The sequence below is a fragment of the Curcuma longa genome, chromosome 11, assembly GCF_044706935.1.
Source record: "Curcuma longa cultivar G26 ecotype Majalengka, Jawa Barat chromosome 11, ITB_CL_G26_1.1, whole genome shotgun sequence".
Lineage (NCBI taxonomy): Eukaryota > Viridiplantae > Streptophyta > Magnoliopsida > Zingiberales > Zingiberaceae > Curcuma > Curcuma longa.
Window position 1 is genome coordinate 20,625,116 of NC_133871.1, and position 18,660 is coordinate 20,643,775.

Consider the following 18,660-nt stretch of genomic DNA (forward strand, 5'->3'; position numbering starts at 1 on the left):
AAATCATAAATTTTATATTGATCCTAAATAAAATTTATAAATCATATTTATCAATAAAATTTTTATTTAATTTATAAATATGTTTTAAAAAATTCTAACGAATTTAACTATCAATGTTTGAGAAGGAAGAAGATGAAGGAGAGTAGAGGTGTTGGTTTGGTGCAATTCAAGCATAAATATTTGAATTTAAATCAGATTCAAATATGATTCGCATCTAAAGTGAGATTAAATCTATTTCCGCTTGATCATCATATCAACAAACCAAGTTAACTATCAACTATACGATTTAACATTCAATTAACCTCTAACGCTAAATAAAATCGTTAAATCAGCTTTTAAAACACTAGTTCGGACATAAAATTCCTGATTCTTTACATTTTTAATAATTCTGAGATTTTTGCATGACATATTCCAACATAAATATCCTCGGTGAAGAAAGTTTTCATTGACAGTGTGTATGGTAGGGAGTCTTCATAGTTTTATTCTGAATTATCAATCACTGTAATATTATAATTTATATAAAATTCATATCAAAATATTTATTTTCTACTCCAATATGTTGAAATGATCTAATTTTTCATGAACGAACTTAATAATATTATGGATCATTTATATTCATGCTTTTTCTGGTCGGTGAATGATGTTTTTATAATATAATGTAATGATATTTAGATACTTCGATTTACCATAAGAATATAATAAAAATCATTAGTCAAATCTATTTTGTTTTTTTTTTAATTTTTACAATACAAGAGTATAGCATTTGTCAACAAAGAGATACAAAGAAGACATGATTGATCATACTTCATGCCATTAAATACACCCAAATACCTATTATTATCAGCGTTGGGTATATAAAAATGGACAAAAATTAAGCATTATTTTTCTTGGAATCATTGAACGGACCTCCTCTTTTGATTTTTTTATTAAAAAACTATCTCACTTATTAATCAATTGTATGACAACTACAAAAATCATAATTATTATGATTTCATAATATAATAATATGAATATAAATTTACCTTATAATAATTAACATGATTTCATAATTAATATAATGTGAATAAAAATGCTAAACTTAAATAAGAATTGATAAAATTATAATTATTATATGACTCGGTTCAAAATTTAAATAAAAAATAAATATTAAAAGTACAAAATAATACTAAAAAATCATTTAAATAATTATATATAATTAAACAGTAAAATATAACACCCTTGCATAAAAAAATTAACATGGAACATATGATTTAGACAAAAAGAGGCACTTTATATTTTCCCCTAAAAAGAATGAACAGTAGATTCGGATTTTGGGACCGACGAAAGGCGTCAGCTAGAACCAACGCCGCCGAAAAAGATTGAGCTGTCTGTGTGACCATGACAGAAGGAAATTGCTAGTTGTCTCTGCAGACCTGCGTTAAACTAATCTTCTCTGGTTGCGACGAAGAACGAGAAGCGGATGACCAGCGACTTAATCAGGGAGAGTAACTTTCAGCAGAAATTTATTGTCATATAATTTGATTTAGAATGCAACATTTGTAGTAATTGGTTGGATATCAATTCCACTGAGCAGGGTCAGGTTTCAAGATTCGCACCATATAATGATGCAGCAAGGGAGCTAAAAGAAACTCTATAATAGCCTAACAAAAATCCACAAAGTTACAACTATGTAAAATAAAATATACCAATATGTTTTAAGAGATTTGTGGTTCCTGTCAAAATGGATAGGAAAGAGACCCCTTGAAAGGGCCACATGAAGGCATAGAATCAGTAAAACAGAGATCATCCTTCGCAACTCACTCAACACACTCGCACTGACCGAATCAACAAATGATAAGCTCTTTACACTAAATTTGAAGGTGCCTTGGGTTGCAAGGCTTTTGAACCCGAAAAAAATGGGGGAAAAAATTTAAATTCCAGCTACATGTACAAAAGAGCAAATTAGGGGAGAAAATCTCACATTGTTATGGCACAGAGATCTTGAAAGACCGTCCTGATGTTAGGTCTCTCGTTTACTGGAAGAATGCACCGAAGGGATACTGCAAGCAGTTCATCCATCACCCTCGGAGCTTCCTCCAAACCTGAGATGTCCCTGTCAAAGCAGTCTGCTCCCCTTCCCTCCCTGTTGCACATTTGCACCCAATCGGTGAGATCAACTGCACCCGTTTGGCCTGAGATGATATCACCAGCACTTCTTCGAGTTAGCATCTCCATGAGGATTACGCCGAATGCATATACGTCGGCCTTAAAAGATGGGGATGGTTTGCTTGCAGTTTGAAGCTCGGGTGCCCGGTACCCAAGTGCTCCCAAGTTTAAAATTTGTTCTGCTGTTCCATTGAGTGTCATGAGACGATGAAGGCTATAATCTGTCAACCTAGCAGTGAGATCTGGACCAGTGAGGAGGATATTTGTTGGTTTTAGACTTCCATGAGCTAGGCCCTTCTCATTATGGAGGTAATACAAACAACAAGCCACATCGATAGCAATTTTTAGCCTTTGGCTAACCGAGAGGCGGGAGTACCTTCTAGGTGTTGACTCTGCGTAAAGAAACAATTTAACCACAACATTAGATGCCCCCATTGTTTGAAAGCTTAAATATTTGATAACCTCATTCAGTGAAAGACAATTCAACTTTACAATTACCAACCTAGTTTATAGTTTCAAGCGACAGCCAATGGAGATAAGGTAACAAGGCCAAATAAATGTGCTTTGGAAACAGAAGCGCAAACAAAATTGGTTAAAAGTGAAAGGCCAAACAATATAGCATAAGGGAAAAGAAGAATCACAGCAATAATTGTGTTTTCAATCTCCATGCTTGACCATTCTCATTAAATGCCTATTCTTATAACACCCTTCTTACATGTCCATGTTTAACCATTCTGACATTTTGCTCAAGATTGTACAGCATTCCATCTCACAAGTCTGAAATTCCCTCAGTAGACCATCTACGGCCAGATTTTGTTCTTTCAATTATTTTGTATTCAGTAATTTGTGTGATAGTTGCTAACAAGGAACTAGAAGAATGGAAAAACTAGCTCAAGTACTGAAAAAAAAAATATAATGTTGATCCATCTTCTAGTCTAAGATTAATCTTCATTTTCTAGCACCAGATGGATAAGGAACAAACTACATTTCAATTGACAAACAGCTGAAAGATTCTACCAGGAAAATATTATATTCATTATTACGTAGTATCAAATTTGATCAAGTGTCAAAATATTCATATCGATTGGTACTTAAGAGTACTCCTATGATGAATTTATTGAACCGGTAGTATGGGTTGTTATTTACAGTACACTTACGATGAACTTCTTGAACTTATGGTATGGAGTGTTGTTTAGGGTACCCTTATGACGAACTTATTGAAACTGTGGTACGGAGGTGAAGTATTAATGAGAAAAGAGAGTCCTTTACAAATAAGAATGTAACCAAATTATACCAGTTCTAAAAGTGCATTAACAATCCTTTATTTTATTTGTTCAAAGTTGATCAAAATCCCTTCCAACTATTTGGAAAATTATACTGACGCCTCTAGTCTTATATTTGCTTATGATTTGATAATTGAGTAATGCTAGGCTTCAAGGCTGAGTTAATTGATCTTATATGACAGGGTACATTGACAAAACAATGGAAAGCATTTATCCATCCATGCAAGTAGAAGTTCACTACAGGTTTCAGTTGTAGATTGTTCACATAACACTGGTGAAAATCCTTCCCACAGGTCATATAAAAGTCTAGAAACCTTGCCAATATCCAAAAAGCGGCAGAAATAGAATAAAGTTGAAGAAACTCATACCATAAAGATAAAGTGACAAACTATCTCCATTAACGTAGTCAGAAATGATCAATCTTTCTTGCTCTCTTGGACCCCAATAATAGCCCCTCCAAGGGATGATATTTGGATGTCTGATGGTTCCAATTCTCTTTGCCTCCTTAGCAAATTCCTTTTTGACTTTAACAAGGCCTACTCTTAGCCACTTGACAGTCAAAACATGACCACTATCGAGGGTTGCCTTGTAGGATGTACCATGGCTGCTTCTGCCAAGAACTTCTGCAGGGGCACGAGATAATTCTTCAGCTGTGAATATCAAAGAGTTGTCTAAGAAAAAGAGTTCTCCAGCCAAACGATCTGGTGAATAGACATCCAACATGACTGGTTGTTCAGATACAAGTAAATCGGTAAACTGAGGGGATGAGCACAATGGTGATCCTGGAGAAGACCTCTCTCCTGTTGTAGCAGGATAATTTTGCACGTGGTTCATAGAAGTTTCTGAAGTTCTACTATCAGAATAGCCATATTCAACAGCCTCTGCCAATAACTCCTTCTGTGCCGACACTGTTCTAGAAGTTGTCAATAAATGGTCATTGGAGAAACTAACTGAAGTAGTCACAGGATTATCCTTCAATGATCTGAATATATTTGGACGGCCTAATCTCCCCAGCTTTAATTCTCTTCCAGTAGTTTGGTCTCCAGAACGATTCTTTCCACAGAGTACCTGGGACCGGATCACGTATAATGTCATCACTGCAAATAAAATTAACATGACACCACCGACTGACCCAACAATAGCAGCTATTCGGACACTATACTTCAAACGATGATGATTTTCATCCAATTCACCATCATTTCCTGAAGGCATGCCACGAGGAGAGACAAGTAATGTATTCCCAGGATAAAATGAGTCAGGTGGAAAGCTCTGCAGACTTTGTGGGATGGTGCCAGACAGATCATTATAGGAAACGTTAAAAGCCTTCAGAGTTGGCTGAGGCATATCAGGTATATCACCATCAAAATGATTCATTGACAGATCAAGAATTTCCAAAGCATTGAGCTTGCCTAGCTCACTAGGCAACTCTCCAGACAAGGAATTATTTCGAAGAATAAGAAGCTTAAGTCTTTGCAGGTTAACAATTTCTAGCGGCAATGGACCAGTCAATGTGTTATCAGATAAGTCAAGGCTCTCTAACTGACTATAAGATTGTAAAACAAATGATTCAGTTGAATGTGAGCTTTGAATTGGAATATTCCCAGAAAATTGATTTCCCGAGAGATTCAAACTAGTTAGAATAGATTTGAAAAACCCTGGAAGAATTGATCCTGAGAATCCATTCAGACTGAGATCAAGTTCGGACAACGAAGGATAGTTTTCTAATGCAGAAGGAAGGATGCCTGTTAAATGGTTATTCCGAATCCTTATGGATCTCAGGTTCTGGAGTTGAGATGCCTCAGGATAGTTACCCGACAATGAGTTTGAACTTAAATCAATAGCTTCTAATGTGTTTCCCCAATAGGGCAATACAGATAGATCACCAGATATATTATTATTACTAAAATCCACTGATATACACAACCCTATTCTTGAAGGCAATGAACCTGTTAGCATATTGGATGAGAGATTTAGAAGTTTCAGGGAAGTAGAGTCGACATCCAAAGCATTACCTGTGTAAACATCAATCTTGTTAATTTTGGATGAAACACTACAGTGTAATGTAAAGTTCCATAAAATAAACAAAATTTCAGTTGAACTGTAACTGGAAAATCAGAAAGAGCATTAGTACCATGAAGAAGGATAATTTTATCCATCTTAGGGCAAGCAGTCAGCTGATTTTTCATGTAACTATTTGTAGGGAGTCATGAGTTATTGTTTTGACAAGACTTCCAGTTTTGGACCAATTCTTTTCCCACAAAAAAAAGTGGAAGAAATTTTAAAAATAGAGAGAACACCTATATCCATATCTTCAAGCTTAAAGGTCAGAACATCCAGGATAAGTGCAGGATATATATCAAGCCTACAATAATGACCCACCAATTCATCGACCCAACTTGCCCACCTATCATTATCATCATGAAGTTATGTTTGTTCAAACTATTTGATTTCGGCAATTTGCCTCCCTAAACTTTCAAATTAATCTTTAATGTTTCTGACGTTATTTGATACAGTCAAAGGAGGCACTGAAGATTAGACAAAATACTAACACCTCCACACCAATCCATACATCTCTGAAAGACAAGTTGATTACGTGCATTGCTACGGCCAAGCAAGGGTAATTGGTTTGGACACGGCCGCATCCACACACAAGGAAGTTGTACAAGATTAAGCTGCCCAACCTACTCAATGAATCTCTTCCAGAACAGGTGCACCTAAGAAGGCTTTTCCCCTCCCGTACAAATCAATCAACCAGCCACACATGCAAGCACATTTGTTTCATCCATCCCATTAACAAAGGGCATGTGCAATGACCAAAATTGGTAATTGTATGGGGAAAATCATATTCATCTATAAGGGCATACTTAAGACCCAGAACAATACAATCAAGATACATATATCTTTTATGATATATTTTCATTTATATTTGAGATATGGCCTCTGGTTGTCCCATGACCCTTCACTTATATCAATAATCAATATATATATCCCATTTTCCTGCAAATCCCATGTCCCAACTCAACCCTTGAAACCAACCTCTGCCAAGCATGTTGAAGTCATCATCTCCAATAACTATGTTCTCTCTTTAAGGTGATTATTAACACCTCTATAAGGGAGAAATGAGAGGCTTTTCTATAGTCACATTGAATTTTTTTACATTACTCTTCTCTTTCATACTTAACTTGGCATTACAATGTTTTCAAAATTCTGCAAACATTTCCAATGAGACACACTCTGAATTATGAATTACACAACTAATTATGTTGTTTCTTTTGATTAATCTTCTCATTTCATACAATGAGAGATACTCAGAATTATAACACAACTAATTGCATTGGCTTTAAGGGACTAATTTCTTTGGCTTATCACTAAAGCTACCAATAGATCATTTCAGAGGACCAGTACCCACAAAATCCTGCAAATATTCTGTGTGTCAGGAAGGACTAAAAGTGTGGCAAAGTATTCTCTGTACCACAAGAAAAAACCAATGAAGCAAATATTTCCCACTTGAGTTGATTTTTCTCTCTCTGAGGGGTGAGTAATGCGTACAAAAAATTTGATAAAATACATTAAATACAGGTACCTAACTAATGCATCACTCTTTGTACCCTGATGGAATATAAATTATCTGAAAATCACAAAAAAGCAACATATCTAAGTTCAATAGTTTTATTCGGTAATATCTCTATTAGCAATGAATATGAGAAGTAAAAAAGGGATAAAGCACAGTTTAAGTGAAAAAAAAATGATGAGAAGCACAAGAATACTCAAATGGATCATGTTTCTCTCTGAAGTTTCACAAGAGGTCTTAATAACATCATATGTGGTAGCTTATTTACCTGTAAGCCCATTTCCACTAAGGTCTATTTCCTTCAACTGCAGTGGACTCGCGAGCAATGCACCTGGTATAGATCCATTCAGCTTATTACCAGCAGCCCGAAAAACTTTTAAGCTGTACACAGAATCGAAGACGGAAGCTCTCCAGTCAGTTGATTGTCGCTCACATCTAAAATCTCCAAATTCTTGAACGTCTGAATCAATTCATTTGTAAAGAAGCGACCGCTGAGATTGTTATTGCTCAAATTCAAATACTTGGCCGTATTCCCCAAGCCCGTGAGGTTAACTGCGTCAACAAGGAGATTTCCAGTGAAGTTATTGCTACTCAGATCAACATATTCATTGTTCCTTAGCGCAGCAAGAAGCTCCGCCATGTCACCCCACAGGCAATTGGACCGCAAATCAAGCACCCTAAGCTGCTGTAGATTCCGAATCCTCGTGGGGAAATCCTTGCGTAAAATTGTTATAAGAGAGATCGAGGAGCAACAGGCCGCCGATATCAGTGATTCGCTCGGGTACGGGACCGTAAAACCTGTTCCCCGAGAGATCCAAGTGCTTGAGCTGGGTCATGCTGCCGAGGCCGGGCACGAGGCGGCCGGTGAAGTCATTGCCGGCGAGGCTGAGGTTCTGGAGGTAACCAAGGCCAGTGAGAGTCGAGAACTTGAGCTCGCCGCTAAGGCCGCGGCGGGAGATGTCGACGGCGACGACGTTCCCGACGGCGTCGCAGTAAACGCCGGACCAGGGAGGAGTGGCGCCGCAGGGGGTGGATCCGAACTTCCAGGAGTCGAGGGCGGCGACGGAGGCGCTGGAGATGCCTTTCTTGAACTCGAGGAGGGACTTGGCGTCGTCGGCCGGGCCGGCCGCGAAGCCGGAGGAGGCGAGGAGGAGGAAGACGAGGGGAATGGCAGCGCCGAGGCACGGATCCATCGTCTGGCAGGGTTTCTCTCCGCCGGCAAGGAGGGAGGGAGAGGGGTTCAGGTCCAGGGAGCGAGGGAGGGAACCCTAGCCATGAGAGAGAGAGAGAGCGAGAAGGTGCGGGCGTTTGGGAAGAAGTTAGAACATGCAGTCATGGAGATGACTATTAATTAACGCGAATGAAAAAACTTAAGCAGCAGAAGAGAGGCAAAGAGAAAGAGAAGCGAGGAAGCACAAACAGCTATAACTTACAGACTGTAAAGGACCGAGGGTTTTTTTTAATAAATAAATAAATAAAATGAAAGAGAAGAAGACCACACACCACGCCCCCACATGATGGATACAAGTCTGCAAATTGGGTCTGTGTGTGTTTTGTTATTATGATTTTTTTAAAAAAAATATGTTCTTGATTTTTTTATAAATAATGTTTTTTTTTTGTGTTTCTTGCTTTATTCTTAAGATAGCGAATAGTGGAAAAGACACTGTTTTCATCTCAATTTAAGCATGTGAATGAATAGTGTCGAGATTAAAACAAAGCAATTGATTTTATTTTAAAAAGATCATACCTAATATAGCACGTTACAAGGCATTTTAATGATCAAATTATAAATCTATATACGAAGCTATTGGTCAAATCTGACCAATTTAATTGGTATAGTTGTATAATCATTAAGATAGAAGTTTATTTCAAAATCATAATTATATACCTAATCCATTCTAGCAAATAATAATTCTTATAGAAGTTAAATTATAAAGTATTTTTTTAATTATTATTATTTAATTGGGCAAATCATAATAATGACCTTTATTGTAAGATAATTTTTTAACACGCACTAAATTTTAGTTGGTGAAATTTCTCTTTCCTACAGTGATATTAAAAATGATCATCCATGTAAAATTATATAGGAACCAAAATAGAAGTCGATTAACTTAAAAGACACTTAATACTTCATTAGCATGTAATTTGCAAGCTAAGAATAGGGATGTGCTATGGTTAGATTGTATATGTTCTCTTAATCCCTTATTCTCCTTGCTAAATCCCATGATTGTGAAATGTGAAGGATACTGCTAATATTTAATTTAAATAAATATAGATATAAAAATTATAAACTAATGATATCCACTCATTCCTAATATATGATTATCAGTTTATATATATATATATATGGTCAGCTAGGTCTGTAAAGAAGGATCGCATTCATTATCATTATAACTATAGTATTAATTATTACACCATTAATTACCTTGTAATAAACTGATTAATTTGTCACATCAAGAAGGAAGCTAAGGGAAGGAGAATTTTTGGCGGTAGGGCCCCCTCTGCCGACCAGGCAAGAGAACAACTCAAATCTGTGCTCAGATTAGACAGAGAGTAAGTCAGAGAGATAAGGCCTGATGTTCCAATAGCTGCGCCTAAACTCAGCCTTTACAATTGGAAGACAACCAAGTAAACTTATCCATTCCACAGCTCATTATTGCTTTACAGAGCATATAGTTTGTGAATCAAATATCAAATTACTACAACTCATCGTTTTCCAAACACATGCTGCAACAGCGGTGAGGATCGGAGGAAATGCACGAACACTGCAGCTTTCCATGTGCATGCCACATGGCAAGGCATGTATGATTGGAGAGGCATGATCAGCAGCAGCTACTACGTTGAAATTTAGTTTGATTTAATTTAATCTAATCATATATTGAATGAGGGTGGGCCATGCATGGGCATGGCACATGAGTGCACGCAGCAATTTCTGAGCCAGCGTTTTTGAGCTTTGACCTCGACTGGTACTTTTTTAATTTATATATATACGTATGACTTTGCAGGTCAGTGTGTTCTTCTGGTCTCAGGAGTACAGATTTTGAGGGAGATGGTGAGAAAATGGTTGGGTGCATGCTCTTGTTCTTTTGACTCAGAATAGATAGATGAAACTGATCATATCTTATCTGTAACAGTTTGTTTGAATGGATGACAGATCGACTGTATTATAGATATTGCATGACATGGTTTGATTCATCTACTGTGTTTGGTCAAGTGTTTGAGTTGTAGATTTTGAATTGTTGGTTACACTAATTGTGTTCCAGTGATAATTCAACATATTATGAATTTTTATTGTTATTAAAAATATTTTAAATTACTTGTGATAAATGTACTCAATTGTAAAAAATGTATATCAATTTGTAATGAAAAAAACAATATCACCTGAGTACAATTTATATCTGATGTTTACACTTTAATCCATGAAATGATTGTCAAACTCTGTTTTGTCTAAAAGATATGCAATAACTCTCCAGTGGTCAGTGGATTTAGAAGGACTGCTGATGCAAGAGAAAAGCAAATAATGCGTAGGAAAAAAAGACAAAAAGTCACAATTATGTAACTATCATATAAATCTTTTTACAAGGCACAGTACGGCTGAGAATGACATGCACACACTTGATTGTAACCTAGAAAAAGGAGAGTGATCTTGGATCAGTGGGATCGATCAAAATCAAGAGATTCCAGTGATATAAATAAACTGTATGGTTTACTTCAGTAATCATGAATAATGAGGGAATCAAGAAAATCACTCATCAAGTAATATTACTACTTGCTGCTTATTCTGAAATAAGATTTTTACACTAAACCTGATCAGTTTACTTCAGATTATGCTGATCTTCTCCTCAAGGTGACCCAGAAAAAAGAAAAGAAAAGAAAAAGTAACCTTGGAAAAGCAATTGGTCCTCTACGAGCCATCAGACATCAGGCTTGCTGATTTCAATTGGCTTCTTTTTAAGCGTTGATTGATTGGCATGCACCTTTTTCTGTCTTCCAAGCCTCGTGAGTGACTTGGTAAAGGGGAAATGGATCGGCCAAGAAAAGTGGTTGACATGTCCTTAACTTTGTGTTCATGGCCCATCTAGTTGACATTGTGGTCCGGTGCTGGGTGTGGAGACTCTCACTAAGGTTCTTGAAATGATTCTAGTGTCTTTTTTCCCAAGGGTGTTGGCAGTACTTTGCCTATAGTTGAACATGTGCATTTTTAGTATCTTGTTTTGATGGCAAGCAAGATGAACAAGCAAGTAAACACACACCTAGTGGCCAAAATAATCTGACTGATTATCTGTTGAACTAATCACATCTCTGATAGTCTGATTCATTCCATGCTTGAAGAAACAGAGAAGTTTACTCTAAGCCAATGAAGATGGAAACTACATTCTTCATTTTTGTGGGGCATGTGTATTTTCAAGAAAAATGTTTATAAGAACTGTTTCTGTTTTGTCATGAGCGAGCAACCATTGAAAGGGTCATTCATTTACTGACAGGAGCTTGATGTAGACACACAAAACCTTTGCTAACTTCTAGTACTACTTCCGCATGTACAGTGAAGAATACAATTATGGTTGAATTGGCACTATAAAATGAGATTTGAATATAACAAAACTAGTGAAGGAACACCAAAAATCATGGAAAAACTCTAGTAACGAGTACACTTTTAATTGCATCAGATGTATTGAGGCTAACGAAGATGACTTGAATTGCAGTGTGTATGGTGCATATTTCACCATTCACAGTTGGTATATTATTACATATCATTTGCCCATAAATAACGTATATTTACATATTTTCTACTGTAAGAAGACAGCTTTGCAAACTTAAGATAATGCATGAAGATGACCGTTTAGCATACTAGTGCAATCAACCAAATTATATTATGAACTATTAAATTATATTTTAAATAGTATTAAATTGCATTAAACATACTATTAAACTATACCTATTATAAAACTAAAAAAAATAATACTTAAACATTTATACACATCTATTTCTCACGTCTAGGGGGTCATATGCCAAGAGCGTCTACTGCTACTTCAATTGATCTAATTGGCTGTTGGCAGACATAAATTGGCAAACTGGCCTCTCTTCGACTGGTTTATAGAAGACACTTTAAATGACTCATGTGCCTCTCTTTTTCACGAGATGAAGGTGTCATCTTGGCATTTTTCTCCCAAGCTTCCAATAAATACAGTTAGTTGCTGGCTGGAGCAAAGAGATATGCATATCAAGAACCAAATGAGGGAAAGCTTGTCACAAAGTCACAAGAGCCAGCTCCGTAAATAGAACGCAATCCATGATACAACCAACCTTCATTCAAGACTTCTAGAATATGGTTTTGTCAAATGGAAAAGGAAAAAAAATAAAAGAGAGAGAGAGAGAGAGATCAAAGTTAAGACCAACGGAGCAATCTGTGCCAATTAAGGCAGTAGCCACTGTGTCTACTGGCAAATATTAGTACAAAAACCACTCAAAGGTCTCAAACCAGAACTTCATTCTGTGGGTTGCATGCAGCCACAGCCACAGCCTACTCATGCGCCTATACAACACTGGAAGTAGCCCATAAACTTCTTCCTCCCCTGCACAACCATATTGGCAAAACATGGACAATGTAAGATCACAATAAAATTAAGGTTTTTGTCTGCTTCAGGAAGTTAATAGATTAAAAGCCTAAGCTCTATGTGAAACCACGTGCAGTAATTGTTTAAGCACTTCATGAAAAATTTCTTCTGTCTGCAGCTGACATATGATGATATAGTAGGTACGAAAAAAGGTTGCTAGATAGGTAAAGATAGATATGTCTTTCAATCTCAGGGTTTAGAATGCCAGAAGATGACTAAAATCTACTTTAATGATTGACAAACTTTTTCTCAACTGATCTGATAGCCAGGGTATACAACTCAAAACAACAGAAAGGCATTCACTAGAATAATTAGGAGCCATTTATTTTGTTAAAGTGATAAATGCTAAGCTTTTAACCGGAGAAATGCTTTCTTTTACTGTCAAGAACTATGAAATGCTTGTTGCTGTACTTGGTCCACCAACCATAAATTTCACAACAAAAAGCTAAAAGCCAAAAGCAGGGCAGCTAGCTCTACATCTGACCATCAATCAAGGAAGATACCTTCTGTTCCAAACTGGTAAATAAACCACGACTCTGATCAATCTCTATCAATGAAATCAATGAATTACTGTAGTTTTTTGCCTGTCGACCACCTTTGTCATCAAGTCTGTGCCTACTTCCCTACCGCACATGAATAAGCACATAAGAACATGGTCAAAGATATCTCTCTTATCAGAATCACCTTAGCTCATGATCTAAGTGGGAGGCAAAGAAGCCCTGTGGACTAAACTGTTATGAAACACCCCAGTTTTTTTAATGCTTCCAACCAATATCAAGCTGCAATTCTTGTAAAGTAAAATAGCCATTATCCTAATGTTCAGAATTGGGCTAGTAATTTCTCATCTTAGACTACGATTTTTCTCAAGAAACCCTTTTTTAAGAAAGCTTCTCACAGCCAGCTTTACTCCTACTACAAACCCTAGCTATTCAAGTTGTAGTCCGTCGTTCACTATTACCAGCTAGCTTTCGCAATCACAAGATCATTTTTTTAAGGATTTAAGAAATCACGAAGAGCAATATAATCAAGAAAACTGAAATTAATACATTAACACAAAGGGATTGAGGAAGAGGTAGAAAGAAAAATATACCGAAGGGGAGCCGTGATGGTGGATGGGTCGGTGGAGTTGGGGAGTGGCGGGATCGCTGCGGCGACAGCGGTCCTCCTTGCCCCCCTTGTCGGCGAGCTTGTTGAGCTCCTCCTCGTTACCGAGGCTGGCGCGGGAGGGGTTCTTGTTGTTCTTGCGCATCTCTCGGATCTTGGTGAAATCCATCGAGTAGTCCGGCACGACGTTCTTGGAGTCCCATTCCCCGAACGCCGGCACCGACATCCACCCACTCGCACCGTGACTCTCCTGGTTTAACAACAAACCGGCATCAAAAGCGAGGGAGAGGCGGCCAGAGAGAACGAGAAAGAGTAAGAGAAAGGTACCAGCTTGGAATCGGCCATGGCGGTGGAGTGGATCTTCTCCGCGCATTTGGAATTCGAGAGCAGGTTGAACCGATTTATAGTGGACGTGGCCATGTGCCATCAAGCCGGGGATGTTGATCCAACTCCGGCTCATGAAACCCACCCTGAGCCGGTTCAATCAGTCGTAGAATGGAAACCGCAAGACAAATTGGCCGGGTCAGCCGGTTGGATGGTTAGTGCGGCTCGGTTGGAGGCTTGGAGCCCACCTCGTGGGCCGGTGGTTCAATTATTATCAATCGAGAGCGGTCCCGTGGCAGCAAGAATCAATCGACGGACCGACTGACCGATTTTTTTTCTTGGTTCGGTCTGACGATTCCACGTGGTGGTTGGAGAAAGCCGATGAGATTGGCAGGCGCTTCCATCGCTAACGACACTTGAATCCAAATGCGACTGTGCGTTTGGTTTAAGAATTAGATGGTTATTATTAGAGAATGAGATGAATGAAGAAGAGAATATAAAATAAAAATTGCACAAGGAAAGAAGGAAAAATAAGAGAAACCAAAGAGTAACCACCTCTTTAGATCGAACAAAACAATCACAAAAGTCTCATAAGCATTTCTCTTCGAATATGAATTCTCCATCACAGCAAATGCGAAGTAGAAGTTGCAAAAAAACACACACACGAGCAAATAAATAAGCCTATCAAACACGCACTAGTTTAAATGAAGTAGTTATTTCACTTAGTGTGTACTGTGACTGGCGATACGATCGCAATGAGGACCCTATCAAGCTGCTGCTCGGTGCAGTAACGGAAAGGTTACAATTCATTGGCGACTTGGCGATGCGCCGGCAGTCTTACGTCGATCTTTTGGCAGTGGATACACTGTAGACTTTGGATCTTGCAATTGCTCCAGTGAGGCTAACACATCAGACATCCGAGGACGGCGTTTGGCATCGAGAGAGATGCAATGCAAAGCAAGCAAGGAAACTGCATGGGCTCCTTTTTTCGTGTATTGGCCTTCCAGTCTTGTGTCCATGATCCGGTATAGTTTTCGCTTGTCCCCTAAACAAGGCCTTGCCCATTCGACGAGCTTCTGCTCGATGCCCATCTTTGATTTGTCAATGGCCCGACGTCCCGACAAGAGCTCCAACAATACGACTCCGAAACTGTAGACATCAGCTTTCACTGAGAGTCTACCTGTAAATATTGGATTTTTTAGATATATGAAAGGTCAGTTGATCACATATCTGAATAACTATTTGAAAGACGTTTTGATCAAATATACAACAAACCTGTTGCAATATATTCAGGAGCTGCATATCCATGAGTACCTATCACTTGAGTTGATACATGAGTTTTATCTCCAGTCGGTCCAGCTTTTGCTAGGCCAAAATCTGATAGCTTAGGGTTAAACTCCTGCAAAAGAAGGAAAAGATTGAAATTTATTGAAACACATACTCCATGCTCTGATATGATTTAATTTACCCCTTTTATCTCCAACCTTATAAACAATACATTTCCCATGTGTTACTAACAGCATACCGAGTCAAGGAGAATATTTGAAGCCTTAAAATCTCGATATATAACTTGAGATTCTGCGTCATGCAAAAAAGTGAGTCCTCTAGCAGCTCCAATTGCAACTTTGATCCTAGTTGCCCAAGATAGCGGCTGAGCGCCTCCTAGAAGCACCCATGAAAATGATGTCAGACCAGATTTTTCAAAACAGTTGAAATATGGCATCATTCTCATATTAATAATTTCAAATGTTAATATAACAGATGCAAGCATTTAAGCAAGAACAACCAGGAGAAAATAACATGGTAGGACTAATTGCCTAGCAGAAGAATGTGATCTGACAAACAATATACTAAGTTTATGAGAATTTATAGAGAATTTATATTGCAAACCTAAAAATATGCATTATGGTAAGTTCATTATCCCTACTTTAATAATAGCGGTCCCCTGATCTAAACAATGACCAATTTCAAAGCAATATCATGATATATATACCGCACTTTTTACGTACTTCTGAACAGGTGATTTTCCAAGCTGCCTTTTGGCATGAACTCATAAACGAGAAGTTTATTATCCCCTTCTGAGCAGTAACCAATGAGCTTAACCAAATTCGGGTGGTGAAGCTGACCAAGATAATCAACCTCCGTCTGCAATCGTTTGATAGCAATGGTCAACACACAGAAATCTTAACAAAGATTTTAAGTAAAGAGAACCAGACAAGATAGGAGGATACAAACCAGCCATTCCTTGTGGCCCTGGAAACTTTCAGGTTTAAGCTTCTTAACAGCAACAACCATTCCACAGCCTGGCCTTGAAGCAGAAAAAGTTTGTTCGTCAATCCAACCTTTATACACATAACCAAATCCTCCTTCTCCTAGTAGGCCATCAGATCGAAAGTTCCTCGTGGTATTCCTCAATTCATTGAATGTGAAATTCTTCAACTGTGAAGATGACAAAATTTCACCTTCAGTTCTTGGTGTAGGAAGAATCATACTGCCTGGCTTATCAGTGAAGGATTGCACAGATAAAGTTGAAGGGATTGAGTATGCTGTCCGACTTGAGGAGACTGAAAATAGACTTCTCTTACTGCTAACAACTTTTGAAGAATCTGTTCATTGTGAAAGATGGGAAAATAAGGAAATCTTGATACTACATGTGTATCATTTTACTGAAAACGAAAGTGTAACAAACAAGGAAAAATTCCCTTTTAGGACAACACAAACAGAAAACAATGATACACATCTAGCTAAGAATGTGCCTAGCTTACTACATAGGATATAGTTAAGATCGTTTAAATCATCATTACAATTGGCAATCCATATAAATTAACCAATTTTACATGCCTCATCTATAATAATGAAGCATAATTTAGTAAAGAGAATTATTGATGCTTCTTCAGAGATTTGCTCAAAGTTTAAATGTTTTTCTTATGATGATGCTGTACCATTTTTTTATCATAGCTTGTCTCGTCCAAACAATTATCTAGTTTTGATTATTTAATGTAATGCTAGGATCATTTCAAACAACTCTTTGATGATATTAAGCAACTAAGGTCTGATAAGCAGCAACTCTTCGATCATACTGGCACTAATCAGATTATGCAAACCTATTGTACCAAACAATAGAGAGAAATACAAAATGAAAAAAAAAAAAAAGGTAATGCCAAGGCTACTGTGCATATTTAACCTTCAATTATTAGAGCTAGAATACTACAAGTGATATGGCAGATTCCATCTGTGTTCATAAAACAAGGCTTTCTCAACAGTACTGATTTATCGAAGCAAGCATCCTATCATCAAAACACTGATTGCTTAATTCCTCTGATATATTAAGCATTTTCCCTTGCTAAAAATACTGCGATGCATTGATTATCCATCTAATTTAAAGGTTTTCCTCGAGAAACAAGCTTTTTACCAGCTAAATCAGAGAATCCTCAAGGGAGAAAAAGGAAAACAAATGCGGATGAATCAAATTTTGCTCCCAATATCCAAAAAGGAATCTATGTATAACTAGTATGACAAAACTGCAACTCTTGTCGAAAAATTTCTAGAAAGCTAGCTGCGAACTCCCAAGAACTGATATCCGCCATAAAAGATACCTTCTTGAAGCAAAAGAAGCAACAAACTATGGAAGAAATCCAAATAAGGAGGGAAAACCAAGGTCATAACGAGAAATTTGATCAAAAAAGGCCCCCAAAAGAAGGTAATCATCAACAAGATCTCGACTTTAAGCAGAAAATGACTCACACGAGGCATCTCGAGGCGAGTGAGCACTCTCGACCCGCAGCGAAGAGTTCAGACAGTTGCCCATATCCTCCCCCACGCCAACAACAGCAATCACCTGCGCATCCACAAAACCCCCAGCTTCCACAAGAAGCAGGCGGCCCAGAGGTCCGTCTTTTCCTCGCAACCCGCTTCTCCGGCGTGAGGGGGAGCAGCTGAAAGAGGAGTGAGGAGACGACGCGGAGGAGAGCGTCAGGGCGTCTGGGTTTCTACAGCGAACGGAGGAGGCGAAGCAGGAAGAAGGGCGAGGTGGGTATCGTGGCGGCGTTACGGTGGCCGATACGCCGTCTCCCCGTTATATCGATTGGCCCTCCGGCGTTAATTTGAGATTCCCATTTCGAAAGAGACATGGAATATTTTTTATGCTTTTTAAATTTTCTAGAGATATATTATCTTTATTGTTACAATAGTGTATCCGACAAGTCACGTTTTAAAATATTCATCCAATTATAGGCGAATTCACGGATCATTCCCTTTCAAACTCCAAATGTACGTATTTAGATATTTTACTTGTGATTTTTTTTTTTTGACAATTCTAATTTCCAAACTTTTTAATTCCTAACCTTTTTTTCGAGATTTTTTTTCTTCACTTTTTAATTTTGGAAACTAAAAATCTCACTTAAGTGGACTCGAGCATAAGCTAACTCTATCAGGTCTCCCATTGGTCAAGATTCTCTACCGACAACCATCAGATTAGATTCGATATGGACCCAATTCCCCCGTATCCATACCATTTATGAATCTTCTTTAATTTCAATTACTATTTCTTCCCTTCTTTTAATATATATATAAAATAAATTTTACCATTGATAAAAAATATTTAAAATATTATTAGAAC

The 18,660-nt window shown here is 37.7% G+C and overlaps 2 protein-coding genes and 1 pseudogene across 2 annotated transcripts; all 3 read right to left on the reverse strand.

The window, feature by feature from the left end:
• Positions 1-1,697: 1,697 nt before the first annotated feature.
• LOC141837686 (putative inactive receptor kinase At5g10020) lies at positions 1,698-8,382 on the reverse strand (annotated as a pseudogene).
• Positions 8,383-12,290: 3,908 nt separating this feature from the next.
• Positions 12,291-14,082, reverse strand: LOC141841929 (uncharacterized). The gene is made up of 3 exons (XM_074730134.1): positions 14,046-14,082; positions 13,705-13,968; positions 12,291-12,572 (listed from the first exon to the last, which is right to left on the reverse strand). Exons 1-3 carry the CDS (start codon positions 14,061-14,063, stop codon positions 12,525-12,527), a joined length of 330 nt encoding a protein of 109 aa, XP_074586235.1. The 5' UTR covers positions 14,064-14,082; the 3' UTR covers positions 12,291-12,524.
• Positions 14,083-14,619: 537 nt separating this feature from the next.
• On the reverse strand, positions 14,620-18,075 carry LOC141838202 (putative serine/threonine-protein kinase PBL3). The gene is made up of 6 exons (XM_074725612.1): positions 17,787-18,075; positions 16,278-16,648; positions 16,052-16,187; positions 15,568-15,704; positions 15,318-15,441; positions 14,620-15,222 (listed from the first exon to the last, which is right to left on the reverse strand). The coding sequence occupies exons 1-6, from the start codon at positions 17,848-17,850 to the stop codon at positions 14,849-14,851; spliced, it is 1,206 nt and encodes a 401-aa protein (XP_074581713.1). The 5' UTR covers positions 17,851-18,075; the 3' UTR covers positions 14,620-14,848.
• Positions 18,076-18,660: the final 585 nt, after the last annotated feature.

Coding starts and splice junctions, on each gene's coding strand:
- LOC141838202 (XM_074725612.1), bottom strand. CDS start 17,850: ATGGGCAACTGTCTGAACTCTTCGCTGCGGGTCGAGAGTGCTCACTCG. Junction 16,649..17,786: donor CTCGCCTCGAGATGCCTCGT/GTGAGTCATTTT, acceptor CACAATGAACAG/ATTCTTCAAAAGTTGTTAGC. Junction 15,223..15,317: donor TCCTGAATATATTGCAACAG/GTTTGTTGTATA, acceptor CAATATTTACAG/GTAGACTCTCAGTGAAAGCT.
- LOC141841929 (XM_074730134.1), bottom strand. Junction 12,573..13,704: donor ACCATCACGGCTCCCCTTCG/GTATATTTTTCT, acceptor ATGGTTGTGCAG/GGGAGGAAGAAGTTTATGGG.